The sequence below is a fragment of the Candoia aspera genome, chromosome 4 (genome assembly GCF_035149785.1).
Source record: "Candoia aspera isolate rCanAsp1 chromosome 4, rCanAsp1.hap2, whole genome shotgun sequence".
Taxonomy (NCBI): Eukaryota; Metazoa; Chordata; class Lepidosauria; order Squamata; family Boidae; genus Candoia; species Candoia aspera.
The window spans coordinates 110630083-110647768 of record NC_086156.1 but is presented as its reverse complement, the minus strand read 5'-3'; the positions used below and the strand labels follow the sequence as shown (position 1 = coordinate 110647768).

Below are 17686 nucleotides of genomic sequence, written 5' to 3'. Positions count from 1 at the left end.
CACACATTTATGCAAGGACCTTGCCACTCCCAATGCTCAAAATGCATATCCTAGACCAGTGTTTCTCAACCGTGGCAGCCTGAAGATGAGTGGACTTCAACTCCCAGAATTCCCCAGCCAGCCTGGGGAATTCTGGGAGTTGAAGTCCACTCATCTTCAGGCTGCCACGGTTGAGAAACACCGTCCTAGAAGATCCCAGCAACTACTCAGGGAGAAGACAAGCTAATTTTCCTAACTCTGGCAATGTTGACATGTGTGGCCTTCCAGAGTTCTCAGCGACAGGCATTTTGACTGGGAATTCTGGGAGTTGAAGTTCCCACATCTGCAAGTTGCCAGGTTGGGAGACAATGACCTAAACAGAGCTTTCAGTTTCCTGGCTTCCTTTTTATGTGCAATATTTTTCAGCTGTGAAGTACACCCCGTCATCCCCTGACCTGGGGAAGAGGGTGAGGTGGGATTATCGCTCCTTAAATCCTGCACGTTTAACATCAGCCTTTTGTTTCTCAATAGCTCCAGCTTGGATCCATTTCTCTCCACCTTTAGGAACCCAACTTGCTATCAGGAGAGCAGAGATACCTGTCATATTGATTCCCACCACCACCCTCCACACACACACACACACACAATATTTTTGTACTGTAAGGCTCATTCAGAAATGCAATTGCCAGCTCCACTGGGTCATCGCTTTATTTCTTTTTTGGTGCATCAGGTATGGCTTGCTGGGCTGAAGCAGTGAGATCATTTGCACAGATTTGATATAAGGCTAATCTCTGACTGATAAAGAGACTGCACATGGGATCAGAAGTCAGGACTGGCTGCTTCGGTTTACGTTGAATTTGCTGGTTAGTCCTCATGATTGGGAGCCATGAAAAACATTTTGAGGCTGAAAGGTTTTGAGGTCAGAATGGGCCATCTAACCTGAAACATTCTAACACTGGAACATGCGGGTTCCATCCTTAGTAATGATGGTCCGGCCAAGGCAATCATTCCTTCATTCACTCATTCATTCGTTCATTCATCAATTTTTTATCCCATCTCCCCTCCAAAGGAAGGACTCTGGGAGATTTACAATAAAAACAAAGTTAAAATTCAAGATAATTAAAATAAGTACGATAAAAATAAAAATGTGATAAAATTTAGATGGCTGAAGGTTCTCTATCAGTCCGTGAGTATAAAGGGCCATTCTAGGATCGTTCTAGGGCACCAGCCGTCCCCAAGAGTGGCTATTCCCCTGCCCGCTCCAGGCCTGCTGGCAAAACCAGGTTTTTAGTTTTTTACAGAAGTCCAGGAGTGATGGGGCCTGTCTCACCTCCAGGGGGAGGATGTTCCAGAGGTTGGAACAATTAAACCCTGGAAGGCCATTTGGGTACCAGACTTTAACTGGCTCAAGGGAATCTGTCAACTCTGTCTCTGAACTAGCTCTGCATGGAAGGAGGGGCAGGATAGCATCATACAAATCCATGTGGTCTGGGTTCAATTCATCATTTAAAAATAAAACAAAACGATGACACTGAAAAAAGGTAGCACACTTTTGAAATGTGAACAGGCTGGCATTATTTACTTACTTACTTACTTACTTACTTCTTTGGAGTCCGTGGTGCTCTCTGAGCCTTGCTGTTTTCCTGCAGACATTTCATTGCCAGACTAGGCAACATCTTCAGTGCAAAGAGGGAGTGGGCCTTGCTCTCAGTTTATATACCGTGGCTTGCCCTGCTTGTGTTGGTAAGGGTGTAGTTCTCTCCTTAGGAGTGCTTTGATTGGGCTGTTGTTTGCTGCTTGGTTGATTGCCTGAGTTAACAGTTCCTTGATTAGGGTGTATTGTGCTGTTTGATGGTTCATCTGGTGTTGATCCTAGTGTTGATTTTTGCATATCTGGGTGTTGATTGCTGGCAAGGGAGTGTCCTGGTCTTTTGGCTTTTCTATTCTCTCTTTTGAATGGTACGTAAATGTTGTTGACCTTTATGTGTCTGTTGGTGGCTGCTTTGTCTGAGTGCCAGGCTTCCAGGAATTCTCTGGCATTTTTGGATTTGGCTTGGTTTAGGGTGCTCACAGTTTCCCAATTGAAACTATGGTTGAGTCTGTCCATGTGTTGTGAGATTAAGGAGTTGTCATCATGTCTTCTGACTGCTAGTTGGTGTTCGTGGATGCGCTCTGCTAGTCTTCTGCCTGTCTGTCCTACATAGTGGCTGTTACAGTCTTTGCATTGCATGTTGTAAATAGCTCCTGTTTTTTCTTCTTGGGCTACTGGGTCTTTTGGGTTACTAGGATGTTCTGAAGGGTTTTGGTTGGTTTATGTGCTACGGTGATGCCATGTGGTTGTAACCGTCTGTTGGTGGTGGTTTCTGAGATGTTTCTGATGTATGGCAGTGTTGTCCTTTTCAAGGAACTCCCAAGGAGAGAACAACACCCCCACCAACACAAGCAGGGCAAGCCACGGTATATAAACAGAGAGCAAAGGCCACTCCCTCTTTGCACTGAAGATGTTGCCTAGTCTGGCAATGAAACGTCTGCAAGGAAACAGCAAGGCTCAGAGAGCACCAAGGACTCCACAGTTCAACCCTGAGCTACAAATATTCGCTTCGATTTACTTCTTTATTATTACTTGAGGGTTTTTTTTAGTTCGTGTTGTTTTCTCTTTAGATTCTGTCATCTTTTTAGTTCTTTTTTACTTTGGTTAGTTTTTATCACTGTGCCTGCACATTTCTTGTAAAGTATGCAGCTTGTTATATTATATTCGCAGCGACTTCACCCTTCAAATTAAAATGGACTCCCTGATATTCATACTAGTTCCCCCGCCATCACTCCCTCCCAATTCTGTAAAAAATATTTGGCCAACTGGAGACCAACAACCTCCTGAGATATTTCTGTTGTACTGAGAATCTTTGACCCTCTGGGCATCTTTGAAAAGCCTTGCTTGAAATCTAGGCTTGCTTCAAACAGGAAACCAGCGAAGGACAACAGACAAAGCCTCAGAAGTGATGTTTAGGGAGGTTTACATCATGATGTTCCTAGTTATTCTGAGGCTTGGGTATCAACTCTCTCCCACTGTTTCAGCCTCACCTTCCTATAAGGGGATATACAACTGTTGTATAAAGTTTATTTATATCCAATAAAGCCCTTTCCGGGGTATCCCTGGCTGGAACCACAGCTGCAGCTCGAATCACCCACCTGCAGTGTTTAACCACGCACTCGTTGCTGCAATATTCGTTGTCCCAGTCACTGTTGGCTACTGGAGGGTTGTCACAGCCTGCACGGGTGCAGCGAGGGCGGGGTGACATGGCCATGGGCGATTCGGACACTAGCTCGACGTGCATTTGCGTTGGAGACTCTACCTGGAAGAGGAAGAAAAGACAAAGGTTCCAAGATTTATCCAAGCCTGCTGTAGGAGGTGAGGTGGGGGAGAGGAAAGATAAAGACTCTTCAGTCCAGCCAATCAGAGGAGGGAAAGGGAATGAGATCAGCTCTCTCCCAATGGTCCAATTAGGCATAGCAATTAATTTCCAGTCCAATTAAATTCCATTACAATCACAGGTTGTGTGGCACGTTTACTTTCAGCTGAACAAAAACGAAAAAGGGAACTTCTTTCCTAGCTCCAAGTTGCATGCTTCCCAATACAAGCTTTCTCTCTGCCAGAAGATTCAGGCATGCGGTGGGCCGTGCTCCCCGCTGCAATCATTGACTGGAGAAGCAAACAATATTGGGTAGCCACAATAAAGACCCCAAGTTAAAGAACCAGCACTGAGTTCAAGACAGATCCCAGGTGCTATTCACCATCTCTCTGTCTCTCTCTTTGGGCACTCACAACGTACTCAGACGCTCTCTTGATTAACTCAGCAGCACCCCAGCATCATTTCCATCCCTTCTTCCTCCCACGTGGCTTCTTACCTCTGGCATGACATCGATGGGCTCCGGGGAAGCTTGGAGCTCAGCACTGGGCCTCTCGGGACTGCCGTCTTCTGTCCGCAGGGCGATGGGCTGGATCTGAAGGGCTGGCGGGGGCAGGATTTTGATCTGCAGGGGGGGTGGGGGCTGCTGGAGGTTGAGGCGCACCTTCTGCTGCAGAAGCGGCTGCTGCATGGCCTGAAGCGGAGGGGGCTGCTGGAGAATGGTGACCGGCTGGGTGGGGGGCTGCTGAGGCATCTGCTGAAGAGGCGGAGGCTGGAGCCGCGGCAGGTGCATGGATGAGGCGGCCGCGGCAGCCGCAGCTAAGACCGAACGAGTGACGATCTGGGTGGTCCCTGTCCCGGCCTGCAGCTGCCCCAGCTGGATCCCCCGCGAGGTCACCATCGTGGCGGGGATGACCGTCACCACCCCTCCTTGCGACGTGACAGCCAGCGAGGACGGCAGCATCTGCTTGGGGATGATGATCTTTGTGATGCTGGTTTGGCCGGCTGACTGGGGGCCGGCGCTGGAGGTCACCACCACCGTGGGCTGGGTGGGGACAATAGCCGGAGGAGGAGGGGGAGGTGGGCTCTCGAGGGCCGGGGGGGCGGGCAGCATCGGGGCCGGTGGGGAAGCCGATTCCACAGCTGGGGCCGGCTGCTCCGAAGGAGAGGAGATTGGGTCCAGTTCCACCGTCTCGACTGTGGTCTGGGGAGACAAAATCGTGACACCGTTCAAGAGCAGACCAAAAGTGACTTGCTGTACTTTCCTGCCCTGGTCTCTCCTCCTAAGAACTCAAGAGATGCAGGCAGGCAAAATTCAAGGTTTGTAGAAAAGGACGGAAACCGTGAAGGGGAAAAACTCCCCCTGACCCAACGGACGAGTGGGAAGCACACGATATGCTGGAGACAAGTTTACTGAGGTGTGCAGGGGGCAGAATACAAAGTTCTAACTGCTGAAAGAGTAGAATGATAAAGCTTATTTAATGATCTTCTTTAGAGGAAAAAGGACAGTATGACCCCTTAGCGACTGTCAGCCTTACCAGGTGGACCAGACAGGAAACACGACCGGATGAGCTAATTCTACGTTATTGTAAAGCTACATTAACAGAATCTTCCTAGTGTGAAAGGACAAATCTCCCACCATCTCCTTTACGACCCAAGAAACTAGGGAGGGTCCCTTCTGAGCCTCTTGCCCCACCCACTATCCAGCTGCAGAATATGCTGTCTCTTATGCAACTGCTCCCTTGGCAGTGTCTCTGGTCCCAGTCTCCCAAGGCCATTCCCACATACCAGTACAGTGACAGAGCCCACCCAAACCCATATCCATATCGATCTAGCATTTCTAGCTTTTAATTTGTTTAGTCAGCAAACCGTGAGTAACAGTCAAGAGTCGACTTCCTCTTCTCTGGTACACAGGCCTGAGTTTGCAGTTTCGGCCTCTTAGTAAGCTATTTGTATTTTGTATTCTCAAGCATTAAGCTAAGCACTGAAGCCATTTTTGTTAGGCCAAACTGCTTTATTAGTTATTTTTCTCCTGCAATTGACACCAAACGGAAAGGGAAACTAATGCCAAGAGGGGAGAATGTTAGAGCAGGGGGACTGGCAGCCAAACCTTTAGTGATTTTCCACCCACCCACCCCGCCGCATGTTTGTAACAGCAATCCTCAGCAGTTGTACCCCAGACTTAAAGGATAAGTTCTCCTTCAAGCCAGACTAGTTTTTAAAAAAAGCACAGAGGTTATGAAATGACAGGCACTGTCTGCCTCTTCCCTTTATCTGTGGTCCCTCACGAGCAACGTGCTGCTATGGCATCCTTTCCCCATCAGGACCAAAGCCACAAATTTCCTCCACCCAAAAAACGGTCACTCAGTGACTGAATGACTGCTCTGAACTGTTCCCAGCTGCAAAGGTCCTGGCTTCTCCTTGTTATCTAACCAAAAGCACCAGTTAGAACAAAAGACACTTCCCTGCAGAAATACTAGAGAAACACTTGTCAGAAGGGCAGTTCTGGGCAAGCACAATCTCTGGTCAAAGGCATTTCCTACGCTTCCTTCCTCCTCTGGAAGGTGAGTGGAATGAGGAGCAGCATGAAGCCCGGAGCCCCAAGGTGTCAATTGAGCAAGGATGGGAAAAGAGCAGGCAGTCACGTCCCATGTCCCCTTACTTGGCACTCCTGGTTGTCCCGGTAGGCTGCTAGCGCTTTCAAATATTCTTTCTTGGCAGCCTCCGTTTTCCGCTTGTACACCTGCAAAAGGGTGGTGGGCAAAAGGAAAGATGGGAATTACAAAGAAGGATGGACCCCTGTTCCAGCTGTTCACTTGGCTGCCCTTATAATCTATTGCACTATGGACTGCAGGAAATGACATGAATTTCAGACAGAAAGGATTCTGCATCTGAGGCAGGTCTTTTACTAGCTTGGAAGACTTCTGGTCTATTCAGAGCAGCACTGGGTGCAAAGATCTGTGCTCCAGAAGCATTGGTTAAAGATCATTTGATTGAAATGTATCAATGACCCTCAAGAGAGGACAAAAGGCTAAAAAGCTCTCTCATTAGTCAATCGGATTTTCTAAAGGAATAGCTTTAGAAAGCAGCCAGAGGTTAACCACGTTGCCGCCTCCATCTTGCTGTGCGTGGGGAGATGACATCCATCGGTCAGCAGGAAAACACAGCCCTTGTGCCTGGAAGCTGCCCATCGGGTCTATCTCCTCAAAAGAGCTGGGAGAAATCCTCGCTTTGATATGAGTCCTGCTCAGTGCATCAGACTTTGGGAGGATGGCTTCATGTGTTCATCTCCCAAGTGATTATTCCCCCCACCCCAACCTTAATAAAGAGCCTCTAATGCCAAACTCCCCTTCTCTTGCAGGACGGGCTAGCCTTCCTCAACCAAGTCCCCACCAACTATCACAGCCCATTTGATTTTCTGGCTCAATTTTTGTGAAGAACGTCCCGAGGCGAAAACAGGTGAGCAGAGAGTAGCCAGTTTGAGGGCTCCAAACGGAATCCTTGGGGTGCTGTCCTTGGTGCTGAAGTTTGGAGAGGAGGCGTGTGTCCCACCCCTACACCAACCCCACGCAACAAACCCTTCGGGATGTACCTGCTTCTGTTCCTCTCCCAGGCTGTCCCACATAGAGGCGACAATCTTGGAGACCTCCCCAAAGGTGGCTTTGGGGTTCTGCCCCTTAATTGCCGCCTGGGTGTCCCGAAAGAAGAGGGCATAGGCAGAGACGGGCTTCTGGGGCTCATTGGGATCCTTCTTTTTCTTCTGCTTCTTGGCTGGTTTCTGCTTCTTCCCCACGTCCAGCACGACCGCCGGTGCTGCAACTGGGGGGGGCGCTGCTGAAACAGGTGGGGCTGGCTTGGCGACAGAAACTTGCTGCGGGACAGAGATGAGCAAGGTCAGAAAGAGCTGCATGGAGCGGAGAGGGAGGCTTTGTCTGTGGGCAGGAGGAACAGATTCTATTTTGGACCTAGCAAGTTGCATCAGCCTCTAACTCCTGCCGAGGTCCTGCCCACTTTATGAGACAGCAGCTGGGGTCAGCTTAAAAAGTTATACAGGGTTAGGCCCAGTTTGCACTTGGGTGGGAGGCCACTAGGCCTGGAGGCTAAATGCGGGGTGGCAGGGGGGGTGGATTCCAGAAGACACGAGGGCAAAGCATGTCTGCATCCATGACATCACCAAGAGTCAAGCTCAGCTTCTAAGGGATTGGTCTTAGAATTGTCTACTGAGGTCCCACTACCATGCCAGCAATAGCTATCAAGGGAAGGTGGCTGAGCTGAGCTGGCAGACTTAAAAGAAAACAGCAGGAAATAGTCAAACCACAGCTCAGCAGGGGAAAGAGACAGACTTAACATGAAACAATGATCTCCAAAAAAGCAAAACGGAACATTTCTTTTCAAAGCAACGAACACTCTGAGATAGGAGTCCCAAATCACAGGGCGAGAATCTTCACAGGACCACCAGTGGGTCCAGTTAAAAAAGGTAGCTCATGGTCAAGTTATGAAAAACAAATAGGCTCCCTCGGCTTTGTTTGCTTTAAAAATATACTGACTCCAATACCAAAAGCTGAGATCAGGAGCTGTAGCTCTCAAGATTTCATGCTTGGTAGGCAAACCGGTGGGCAGAGATAATGGGAAGGGCGATCCAATCTCTGCAACCCACAGGTGGTTCTTCTAACAGTTCCTGCATCTGTGTACTGAATCCCCAAATAAAAAGGATCAGACAGAAGATGGGAAACAAGATGTTGGAGAACCGCAGCCCAGTAGATCTGGTATAAGTCATCTTCCTCTCTTCCTATCTTGGCAAACAGGCCCCATTAAGGCTCCTGTCCAGCCCCTGCAGAAGGCTAGTGGACCAATGTATTGACTCCATGTCCTACTTCACCCATAACTCTAAAGCACAGCTTCCTGAATAAGCTATAGTTGGCTGGATTCGCACAAGGCATGAAGCCGAAGCCAAGCCAAACACACTGCAGCCCAGCCGATGCCTCCACGCGCTGGTACAAATTCTCCCCATCTCAGCAGCCAGCGTGTCCAAACTCACCCGCCTGATTTCTTCTGTCTCTTCCTCATGCACAGAATTGGTGGGCGAGGGGGTGGGTGTAAGCTGCTCCGCAGGGGACTGGGCTGCAGGGGGCAGAATAGAGCTTCCTCCCAGGCTGAGCCCCAGCTGAGAGCTCAGCTCTGACTGGTCGATGGTGGTCAGCTGCCCGTGCCCCATGAGGCCAGTGCTGATGTCTGTCATAGGCACATCAATGGTGACGGGTGGGTTGGCGCTGTACTGGGTCCCCATGGGGTGGTCCAAATCCTAAAAAAGGGTAAGGACAACTTGGATCACAGAAGATCACTGTACGGCAGCATGTGCTATGAACCCAGGTGCCAGTTTAGCCTCCTGACAAGAGGGATGCCCAGCTGTTCACACCACCCCTGCTCTGGAGACCCAACCTGTTTTTCTCCAGATACACCAGCAGGAGTCCCCTATGCCCATTTATCCAATTTACGCCCTGCCTTTCTACTCTGGCACTAACAGAATTAAAAACAACACCAGAATAAAAGGAACGTTACAAATATTGAAACAAGCAGCAGCATAAATTCTAAAATCATGGAATGATTAAAAGTCTGGTAGAAGAGATCTGTCTATGCAGATTTCCTAAGCAATGACAAAGCGAAGGCCAAGCCCAACTCCTCCTTTCCTGCATGCCAGAAAGGCATGCCACTGATGGTGGGTGTGTGGGGGGGGAGAGGGCAATCTTGGGTCTCCCCACTCCACCTTGACGGGTTTGTAAGAAGAAAAATGGTCCTTTGGGTCATCAAAGCATTTCAAATTATGCCTGGCAAGCAATTGACAGCAGTGCAAATCTTTCAGTGCAGGCATCACATAATCTCAGAATCCTGCATCGTTACACTTCGGCCGCAACATTTTTGACTAAGTGCAACTTCTGGATGTTTTTCAAGGGTAGCCCCACGTAGAGCAGATTGCAGTAGTCAAGAAAGTGGGTAACCAAGGCGTGGAGAACCACCATTAAATCCAACTAGCTCAGGAAGGCTGAGGATCAAGGAACACTTTCAAACTGTCCGAGCTCTTCCAGATGGGGCGTAACTCTCCCCAAATACTTGAACTGTCTCACTTACACTCACAGTGTTTATAGAAGACCACAACTTTCACTCAAGCACCAGCCATGGCAGGAAGCCTAAAGGAAGAACTGTTATTTTTTTTAACCTTATTTGTGCTGAGGTCTGGAGATAAGGAAGTCACAAAGGACTGTCCTGCCAGTCCTTGCTGTCATGAGGAAGACTAACTGCAGGCCCCAAATACTTAAATATAAACACCGCCACTTGGTTCACTGGTTGGCAAAAGTAAGTTAGCCAGCCGGATTGGGCGCAAATTTTGGTTGAGGCAGGATCAGTGGAAACTGAATCTGGAAAAGATGGTGATGCTCCTGGTGAGGAGTGCTAAATCTAGGGAGGTGGTAGATCACCCTGGTAGATCACCCTGTTCAGAAGCGGGTTACACTTCCCCAGAAGGAACAGGCGCACAATGCAAGCGAGCTTCCAATAATGGCCTGAAACACCTTTTGTTGGCTTTGCTGATACATCAATGATGCCCCTTCCTGGGAGACAATGGCATGCCACAGAACTACCATGGTGGGGGGGGGGGGGCGCTAACTTTGTTACATTTGGCAGTATTCAGCAGCCAGGCTCGTTTCTGGAGAGACTCAAAGAAGCTGCATGGTCACAGTCGCATTAAAAGCACTGCACAGATGGCCAAGTTGTTTCCAGACAAAATGTTGATTATTACCCTATGTAGCTTGAGGAAGAGTGCCTCTTTCTCAACGATTCCTGACTGCCTGACTCTTCCTCCAGCCACTTCCTGAGATCATCGGAGGACATTCTCCTGCGTGTGTCAAAGGGTATCTCATAGCGCCTCAAAAGTGGGCCTTTACTGAAATTAGGCCTGAAAAATACACCTTTTTTAACTGTTGATTTTAACTACCGTTTTTACGTTTCATTAAACTTATGATGCTGCTGAGAGACTGTGGTAATCAGCATTTATAGTAAGTTTAATAAATGAATAAACTGCTGTCAGTCAGCAACAGAATCCAAGATCCCCTTCCACTTACTCAACCTCTCTAAACCACACCCTTATGTTTGGCTTACCATGGCTAGCCCACCACTCAGCAGCCCGCCCCCTTGCTCCATAAGACCATGGCTAATGCCCACAGGTATGTCAAGGGCCTGAACCCCATACTGGGCTGAGAAAGTGGCATCTGGGGCAGTCACGGGGTCACTCAGGTCCTCAAAGTGCCCAACCACATCAGAAACAGCCAAGGAGGGGTCGGCGTCCAGTGCGATGGGTGGAATCTCAAACTCTTCGTCCCCCAGACTTGGCGTGTGGAAGGTCTGTGCAAGGCAAAAAAGAGAAGAAAGAAACTTTAATACAAGCCAGACGTTGTCCACCTAGCTCAGTAATGCCTACTATGATTGGTAAGAACCCTCCAGAACCTTGAGAAGAAAAGGGTTGTTTATCTGTGAGCTGACCCTTTTTAAATGAATATTAAAAAGCAAAAAGCAAACTTGCCCCCTGGTGACTTCTTGGAAGCACCCAGAGTTGCTGAGAGTCAGGCTGCATACAAGTTTTTTTTTAAATTATTATATTATTTACATTTATTGGAAGAAATAGAGACGTGGTTTGCCCTTGCTATTAAGACCTGGAGGAGTTTCCCCAATGCCAAGTACTGTCGCTACTTTAAGAAAACCAAATAAATCCAAAAGTGCCATTAAATAATGACTGCCATGTAATTTGCCACCAAGAAGACAGGCCAACAATCCAACTATGTCTTTTCAGTTGATAGGTTATAAACTCCAAATAATCAAGCCAATACAGACATCTCAGCAGACCACATCGTACCCCAAGGCTCTGAGTCTGGCCAAATCCAAATGTATCTCATAACATCCAATTGCTCAATTAGTGTTTCTATCAAGGAGTGTGACTTTTCTAACACTATTTATAACTTAGCACCTGCAGAAACTTCCCATGGACTCACTTCCTTTTTGAGTCTGAGTGCTGACCAAGATAAGAAAACCAAACTGATTTAAGCCTACTTTTACCAGGCAGCAAGTAAGTAATTTACATAGATATAATGAATTAAATTCACTGGCAAAATGAAAAAGCCATAAGAGAATTTCATTACCGGGCTGTAACCAACTTTACCAAGAATGACTTCAAGTCAGATAGCTAGTCTATTTAAAATCTCCGAGACACGTGTTGCAGAAGCCACAGACGCTGGGGTGAGTTGAAAGGATGGACCTATGTCTTGAGTGCAGCAGTAGTAGAATGCCTTCTGGTTCTTACTCAGAAACACTGTTCTTTTTCCTTAGGGTCCAGGCTGATGCCCAGCATCTCTTGAAACCAGCTTCTTCATTGGCTCTCACATATGCCCATCTTGGCTTCCCTCCACTCGACTGGTTCCTGTCTGCAGTCGGCTGATTCCCTCATTTCAGGATTGGTTCAGACTGATCAGCAACTAACACTCTTCTTATGCAAATTGAACACTCTTGTACCAGAATCAGTCCCCCTTCTAGAACCTCGTGGAGGTCGTGTGAGAGGCCATGACACTTTTTTTTTAGATTTTATCCCTTTATTATTTTTATAAATAACTCAAGGTGGCGAACATACCTAATACTCCTTCCTCCTCCTATTTTCCCCACAAAAGCAACCCTGTGAGGTGAGTTGGGCTGAGAGAGAGGGACTGGCCCAAGGTCACCCAGCCGGCTTTCATGCCTAAGGCGGGACTAGAACTCTCATACCACGCCTGATTGGCTCTGGGGCTGAGAGGGAGGGACTGGCCCAAGGTCACCCAGCCGGCTTTCACGCCTAAGGCGGGACTAGAACTCTCATACCACGCCTGATTGGCTCTGGGGCTGAGAGAGAGGGACTGGCCCAAGGTCACCCAGCCGGCTTTCATGCCTAAGGTGGCACTAGAACTCACAGTCTCCTGGTCTCTAGCCCGTTTCCTTAACCACTGGGTCCTCCCAATGGCATCGTGCATTCCTACTTTCCCAGATGCTGCCTCATGTTTGCATCTTTTTAGCCATTTACCTGTAACAGGTATGCTATTTTTTCACCAACCCCTACACTCCTTACTTATTAGCAATGCAATATATTAGCAATACTATATAACGAAACATGTTAAATGCTAGTATTTGAGCAAATACTATATGAAGTCCTTCAACATCAATACAAATTCCCAAAATATCCAACACTCTTTGGAAGAATCCAACGTTCTTCCAAAATGTTTCTCTTGACTCCCTTACAACCACGCTATTGATAGGAACAGCTCTTAAATTATTATGCATCATCATCATCATCATCCTGTAAGAGGCTTGAGGTTATCTATCAGCAAGAAGTTCTTTTTAGTAATTTGTTTGCTGATAATGGTAATCTGTTTGCTGATAATGACGACTTGCTTGTTGAAAAGTATACCTGGGAGCTGAATTATGCCGTTTTGAAATTGCAAAGCTGAGCAGTTCCTAGGACATGGTTCACTCCTGCCTGCTAGATGAAGGACATCACCAGGATAAGGGACGGGGAAAGCACAAATGACAAATTCTCTACAGTTTGGAGGAGGAGGTAAGCAAAGAAATTAGGCACTGAAGACAATGACTTGGGAGGACCGGATGAGGAGGCTTCTAATGTGTATTTTAACACTATTCTTGGAAATTGGCCATTTACCTACGATGAGCTGCAGAACATGTATTAACCAATCCTGAAATGAGACCATCGCTTAACCAATCTGGGAGAGGAGGAAGCCAAAAGCAGGCACAGCAAGGAACCAAGGAACCAAAAATGCGGCATCAGCAGCCCGACACTGAGCGGATAAAGGAATTGTGTTTTGAGGAAGGTGGGAGGATTTCATCATCCGCAGACAGACAAGAGACACGGCCACCCTTTCCATACCCAGCTTCCAGCACATCACTTCGATCTACTCCTTCATCTCACCAGGTCTGCAAGCTGGTAGGGCCAATTTCCTTGGGCCTTCAGCTTGGTAATTTTTCCAAACTTCAGTCGTTTTTAGCTCTATAGAAATACCATCCATAGTCTTCCATTGTGGGTTTCTTTGTTTTACTGTGTTGATGCAAAAGGTCTTCTCCCCATTCTTTCAGGAAAGTGTGGTAAAATTTAGATCTTGCACCTGTATTGACTCTCAGGAAAAGGGAAGAGATCTGCAGGGAGGTTTTCTGTGTGTTTGAATGAAAATACGTGCAGATGAGATTATGAAGGGGACAATAAAAGAATCCCCAATTCTCCGAGCACTCGACTTCATAAACTGGGCTGAACCAGGAACCAGACTCAGTGTCTTTGGGGCATTCTGTGGATTGATAAGATGACCATTCAGACTTTTTCAATATATCAGCCTGGGGGAGGTGATCAATAGAAGGGTCTTCCCAGTGGCAAGTTACATTTATAAGCATCAAATAATATGTAAGCCTATCAGTTTACTAAGTGCCCTACATTTGAAAGTTGACTGGTTAAAAGTGCCTGATTGTGGAACTCTGAGCATAAATTAGCAAACGCTACAACTTAAACCAGCAACCTTCAGGCATGCAAATGATCTGCTCCGCACTAAACTACAGATAGTCAGTTTGCCTCCAGGTTCTGTCATGCAGCAGATCCATCCCTGTCCCTCCCACAGTCCATGCAAGCAAAACACCAGCCTGGGTCCCATCTCACCTCAGCCCCTGACAGGAAAGGGTGGGTCGTCCCAGTGATAGCCAGGTAATTCTCATTTCCCCCAGGGAACTTAGGAGAGAAAGGAAAACATCATCAATCAGTCTCATTTCCTTTATCTTAAACCAGCAACACAGCAGAAGCCGCTGTGATAAATCCACAGTATTTCCACATCAAGAGGTTATGTAATGCTCAGCTGTGACTGTTGCCGTTTTAGAACAGTTTTGTTTTTTCCAGAACGTGTTCACTGCCTCCTTCTCTAAGGGAGTCAGATTATCATGTGTGGTTTTCCCATGGCATTTTACAAGAGGGTAAATTGGCTAGATAAGAGACAATGACAACGTTCAGACATTAGGCTAAGCCACACTATGGTTTGTTTGACTTTGGTCTAGGGCAAAATGTGGACCCAGCTGCCTTAGTCTAGAAGCCTAAGCCTCTGGCTTAGCATGACATGTGAGCCTTCCCAACTGCAACTTATTCAACAAACCATGGTTAACAATATGATGACAGTGTGATGTAGAATACAGCCCGTGATTGGCACAGGATCACTGACAACTCAACGTGAGTGATACTACTTTGTAAGTTGCTGTCTTTGAGTCACTTGGAAAGTGTAAGTCATGAAACATCAGTGGAGTTACTATGGATTCTCTACTTACAGCCTAGCTAGGTTACATACAAAGGCTACCAGCTGTGCCACAATGTGTTTTTCTTATCACAAGCCTTTGTGCAATGTTGCCAGAGTTGAAAACTTTGGCTGGGCCAGGAAGGACTTTATAGTGTATGAATGCTTTGGGTGGGGGGGAGGATAGCAATAACATTTTTATAGCAGTTTCTGATTTCCCCAAGGAGCATAGTCTTCATGGTGTTACTGGGGAAGAACCAGATACAACCACCCCATTTCACAAGTAAATTAAGCACAAATTCTAGAAATCTAAAGCACAGGCTACCAGCCAAGAAAAAAACAGCTACTGAGGTGAAGGATTCTGTATGTGAAGCTTGCTATAGCCCAAAACTCAGCATTTTCACTGCTATTATCTGCACTCTGAGCTGCTGTTAAAAACATTGTAGCAGAGGCAGGTCCTGTTACCAATTCAGGGAAGCCAGCAGCTCATTCATCACCCTATGAAACCTCCTCTTGCACCATCATTACTGCATAATCGCATATCAAGCCATTACTTCAACACATTGTCAATCTTTCAGAACCTGCTGAGTCTGCTTACTTCAAAGACCTGGAGCAAAACACAGCAGCCCTCAGCATGCAGTTCAGAAGTTTCAAATCCGCTGCAGTAAAAAAGCAGAGCAAGAAGCAACCACAGTTGGCAGGAACAGGTAAGTGTTTAACTGTGAACCATCTTGCAACCAGCAATGCTCAGATGCTTTTTGATGCTCTGCATATTTTTGTCCTGGACTTCCTCACGTGTTAAGAAATAACAGCACTACCTCAGTTTTCAAGAGATTAAAAAATGTGACAATTTATCCTATTTGGCTGGTGCCATATTTATTGTGCAGGTCAGAAACATTCTATATTAACATGAACTGTGCTACATGTAATAAGCTGCTCCATTTGGGCATAGCTTCATTAAAGATCATAGGCTTGGAAGGGACCAAGGTACATTGGGTCTCATAACTCCTTCCTCCCAGCAAAAGGTATCATGCATGTTGTATGCACACAGAAATTCAAGAACAGTACTCTGGGACAAATATGTAACCAAAGGAGTTACAGGAGAACAAACTATAGAACACTCCATTGTGTGTCTGTAGAAGAACTCCAGGGGATTAACATAAACCAAAGAGATTTACTACACACAGAATTCAGTACTACCCATCCTACCCTAGAAAGTGAAAAGATCCATAAACAAATTCCATCCAGCTTCTCTTGCCAAGACAAAACTTTAAAGGCATAAGCACAAAGTACCCAATGTTCTATTTAAACTACCCAATAATCCTGAAAGTAATATTGCAGCAGGAATGCAAAGTTGGGTTGTGATTTTATAACAATGCAGGAAGAACTGAACAAAGATCCCAAAGGATCACAGGCATTTTCATACAGAAATCGAGCTCCTTCCTAACCGTTGTCAGAAAATTCCACAGGAGCAATTTAGCCTAAAAAGTTTACAGATAGTTCTAGGAGAAAAAATGGCCACAATTGAAAACCACTGAATTTTAATAACGTCAAGGCTTTCTTTTTGATGTTAATTAATAACAGGGAACTGAAAAGACAGACACTCAATCCATAATTATTATTCTCCCGTTATATAAGCTGGCTTCTTTCCCTCAGCATGTTATTAACCTATGTTTGGTTCCTGAACACATTATTCTTATCCTGTGTTTGTTTACATCCTGTATTTTTCATACTCATTACATCACATTTTTCAGGATTAACTTTTTTTCTCTCATTATCTTGTTCTATGCTTTCTAGCATGCCTTTGATCCATGCACCTTTGATCCAATCCTCCATTCTCCTTCCACAAAAGTACCTGCATCTCATCCCTCCTCTATTGTTTTATACCACCGATGAAGGGCACATCAAAGAAGCATGAGGGGGCCTTTAGCCCCCAAGAATTAATACTATCTTCACATCCCGACATTTTAGCTTTCAAAATACGAGGCACCTGAAGCAGGGAGGTAAAAGCTGTAAGAGAGACGAACGACTGTGTGTGGCATGGCACGTTCCCATAGCTGTGTGAGCCGTTAAGCCCATGTTCTAGGTCTGTATGACACGGTGAACTCTAATCTTTTCCCACGGCCTCGATGGACGCACGTGTCCATGAGATCGTGCGAACACAAGCAGTGTGAACCGGGAGGTGGTACAGCGAACAGCAAAAGCCGTTTCCCCCAACGGCATCTTGGGGGCCTTCCTGCCCGGACTGGGTCAGAGGGGCGGCTGAGGACCACTGGAGTTGTAGTCCCACGTTCGCGGAGAGGGAGGGGAAGTCCGGAAACGGCTGGAAAGAGCAAGCCGAGGACCTGAGGGGAACAGACCTCCCCCCCCATCGCGCCCCATCGCTTCCAGCCCCTCCATCGCAGACGCCCGGCCCCCCGCCCCTCTCCTTGGCAGCAACAAAGACCGTCCCACGGCAGATAGGCGTTAACCCGCCCCCCGCTCGTCCCCTCACCTCCATGGCCGCCGCTTAGGAGCCTCGATGAAGAGGGGGAGACCCCACCAGACTCTCCCCCTCCCCTGCTTTCTTCCTCCAGGATCTTGGACCGGAACCGGAACCTACTCCGCCCACCCAGCCGACGGCCGAGGACTGCGTCACTTCCGCCCAACGTTCCCGCCCCCTTCCCCCTTCGGCATTGTCAATGAAGCGTTGGGAGATCTGGGGAAAGAAATCGGGGGTAGGAGGGAGGGAGGGATCAAAGGAGAAGGTCTTCCCACGGGTTGTAATTCCCCTCAGGCGCCCCACCCGAGCCGTTAAGGCGGTGAGGGGTTGAGCCGGAAGCGGCTACAACGCCGCGAGGGGCAGTGAAAAGGACAAGGTAGAGCGGCCACCACGTTCAAGGCACGGAAGGAAGAAGGCTTAGTCCAACGCGGCGCTTTCCGGATGTGACGTAAAGCCCGAAGCTCCAACGGTTG

The 17686-nt window shown here is 47.4% G+C and overlaps 1 protein-coding gene across 1 annotated transcript in view; it reads right to left on the bottom strand.

Annotated features, from left to right (window-relative positions):
* Nucleotides 1-17686, bottom strand: part of TOX4 (TOX high mobility group box family member 4) — a 19364-nt gene extending 1678 nt beyond the window's left edge. The window contains exons 1-8 of the mRNA XM_063301523.1: nt 17226-17686; nt 14113-14181; nt 10539-10781; nt 8425-8688; nt 6979-7257; nt 6049-6129; nt 3886-4590; nt 3169-3332 (exon numbers count right to left, since the gene is read on the bottom strand). Coding sequence (XP_063157593.1) covers nt 3169-3332; nt 3886-4590; nt 6049-6129; nt 6979-7257; nt 8425-8688; nt 10539-10781; nt 14113-14181; nt 17226-17231 — 1811 coding nt within the window. The 5' untranslated portion in view covers nt 17232-17686. The remainder of the gene's footprint in view (nt 1-3168; nt 3333-3885; nt 4591-6048; nt 6130-6978; nt 7258-8424; nt 8689-10538; nt 10782-14112; nt 14182-17225) is intronic.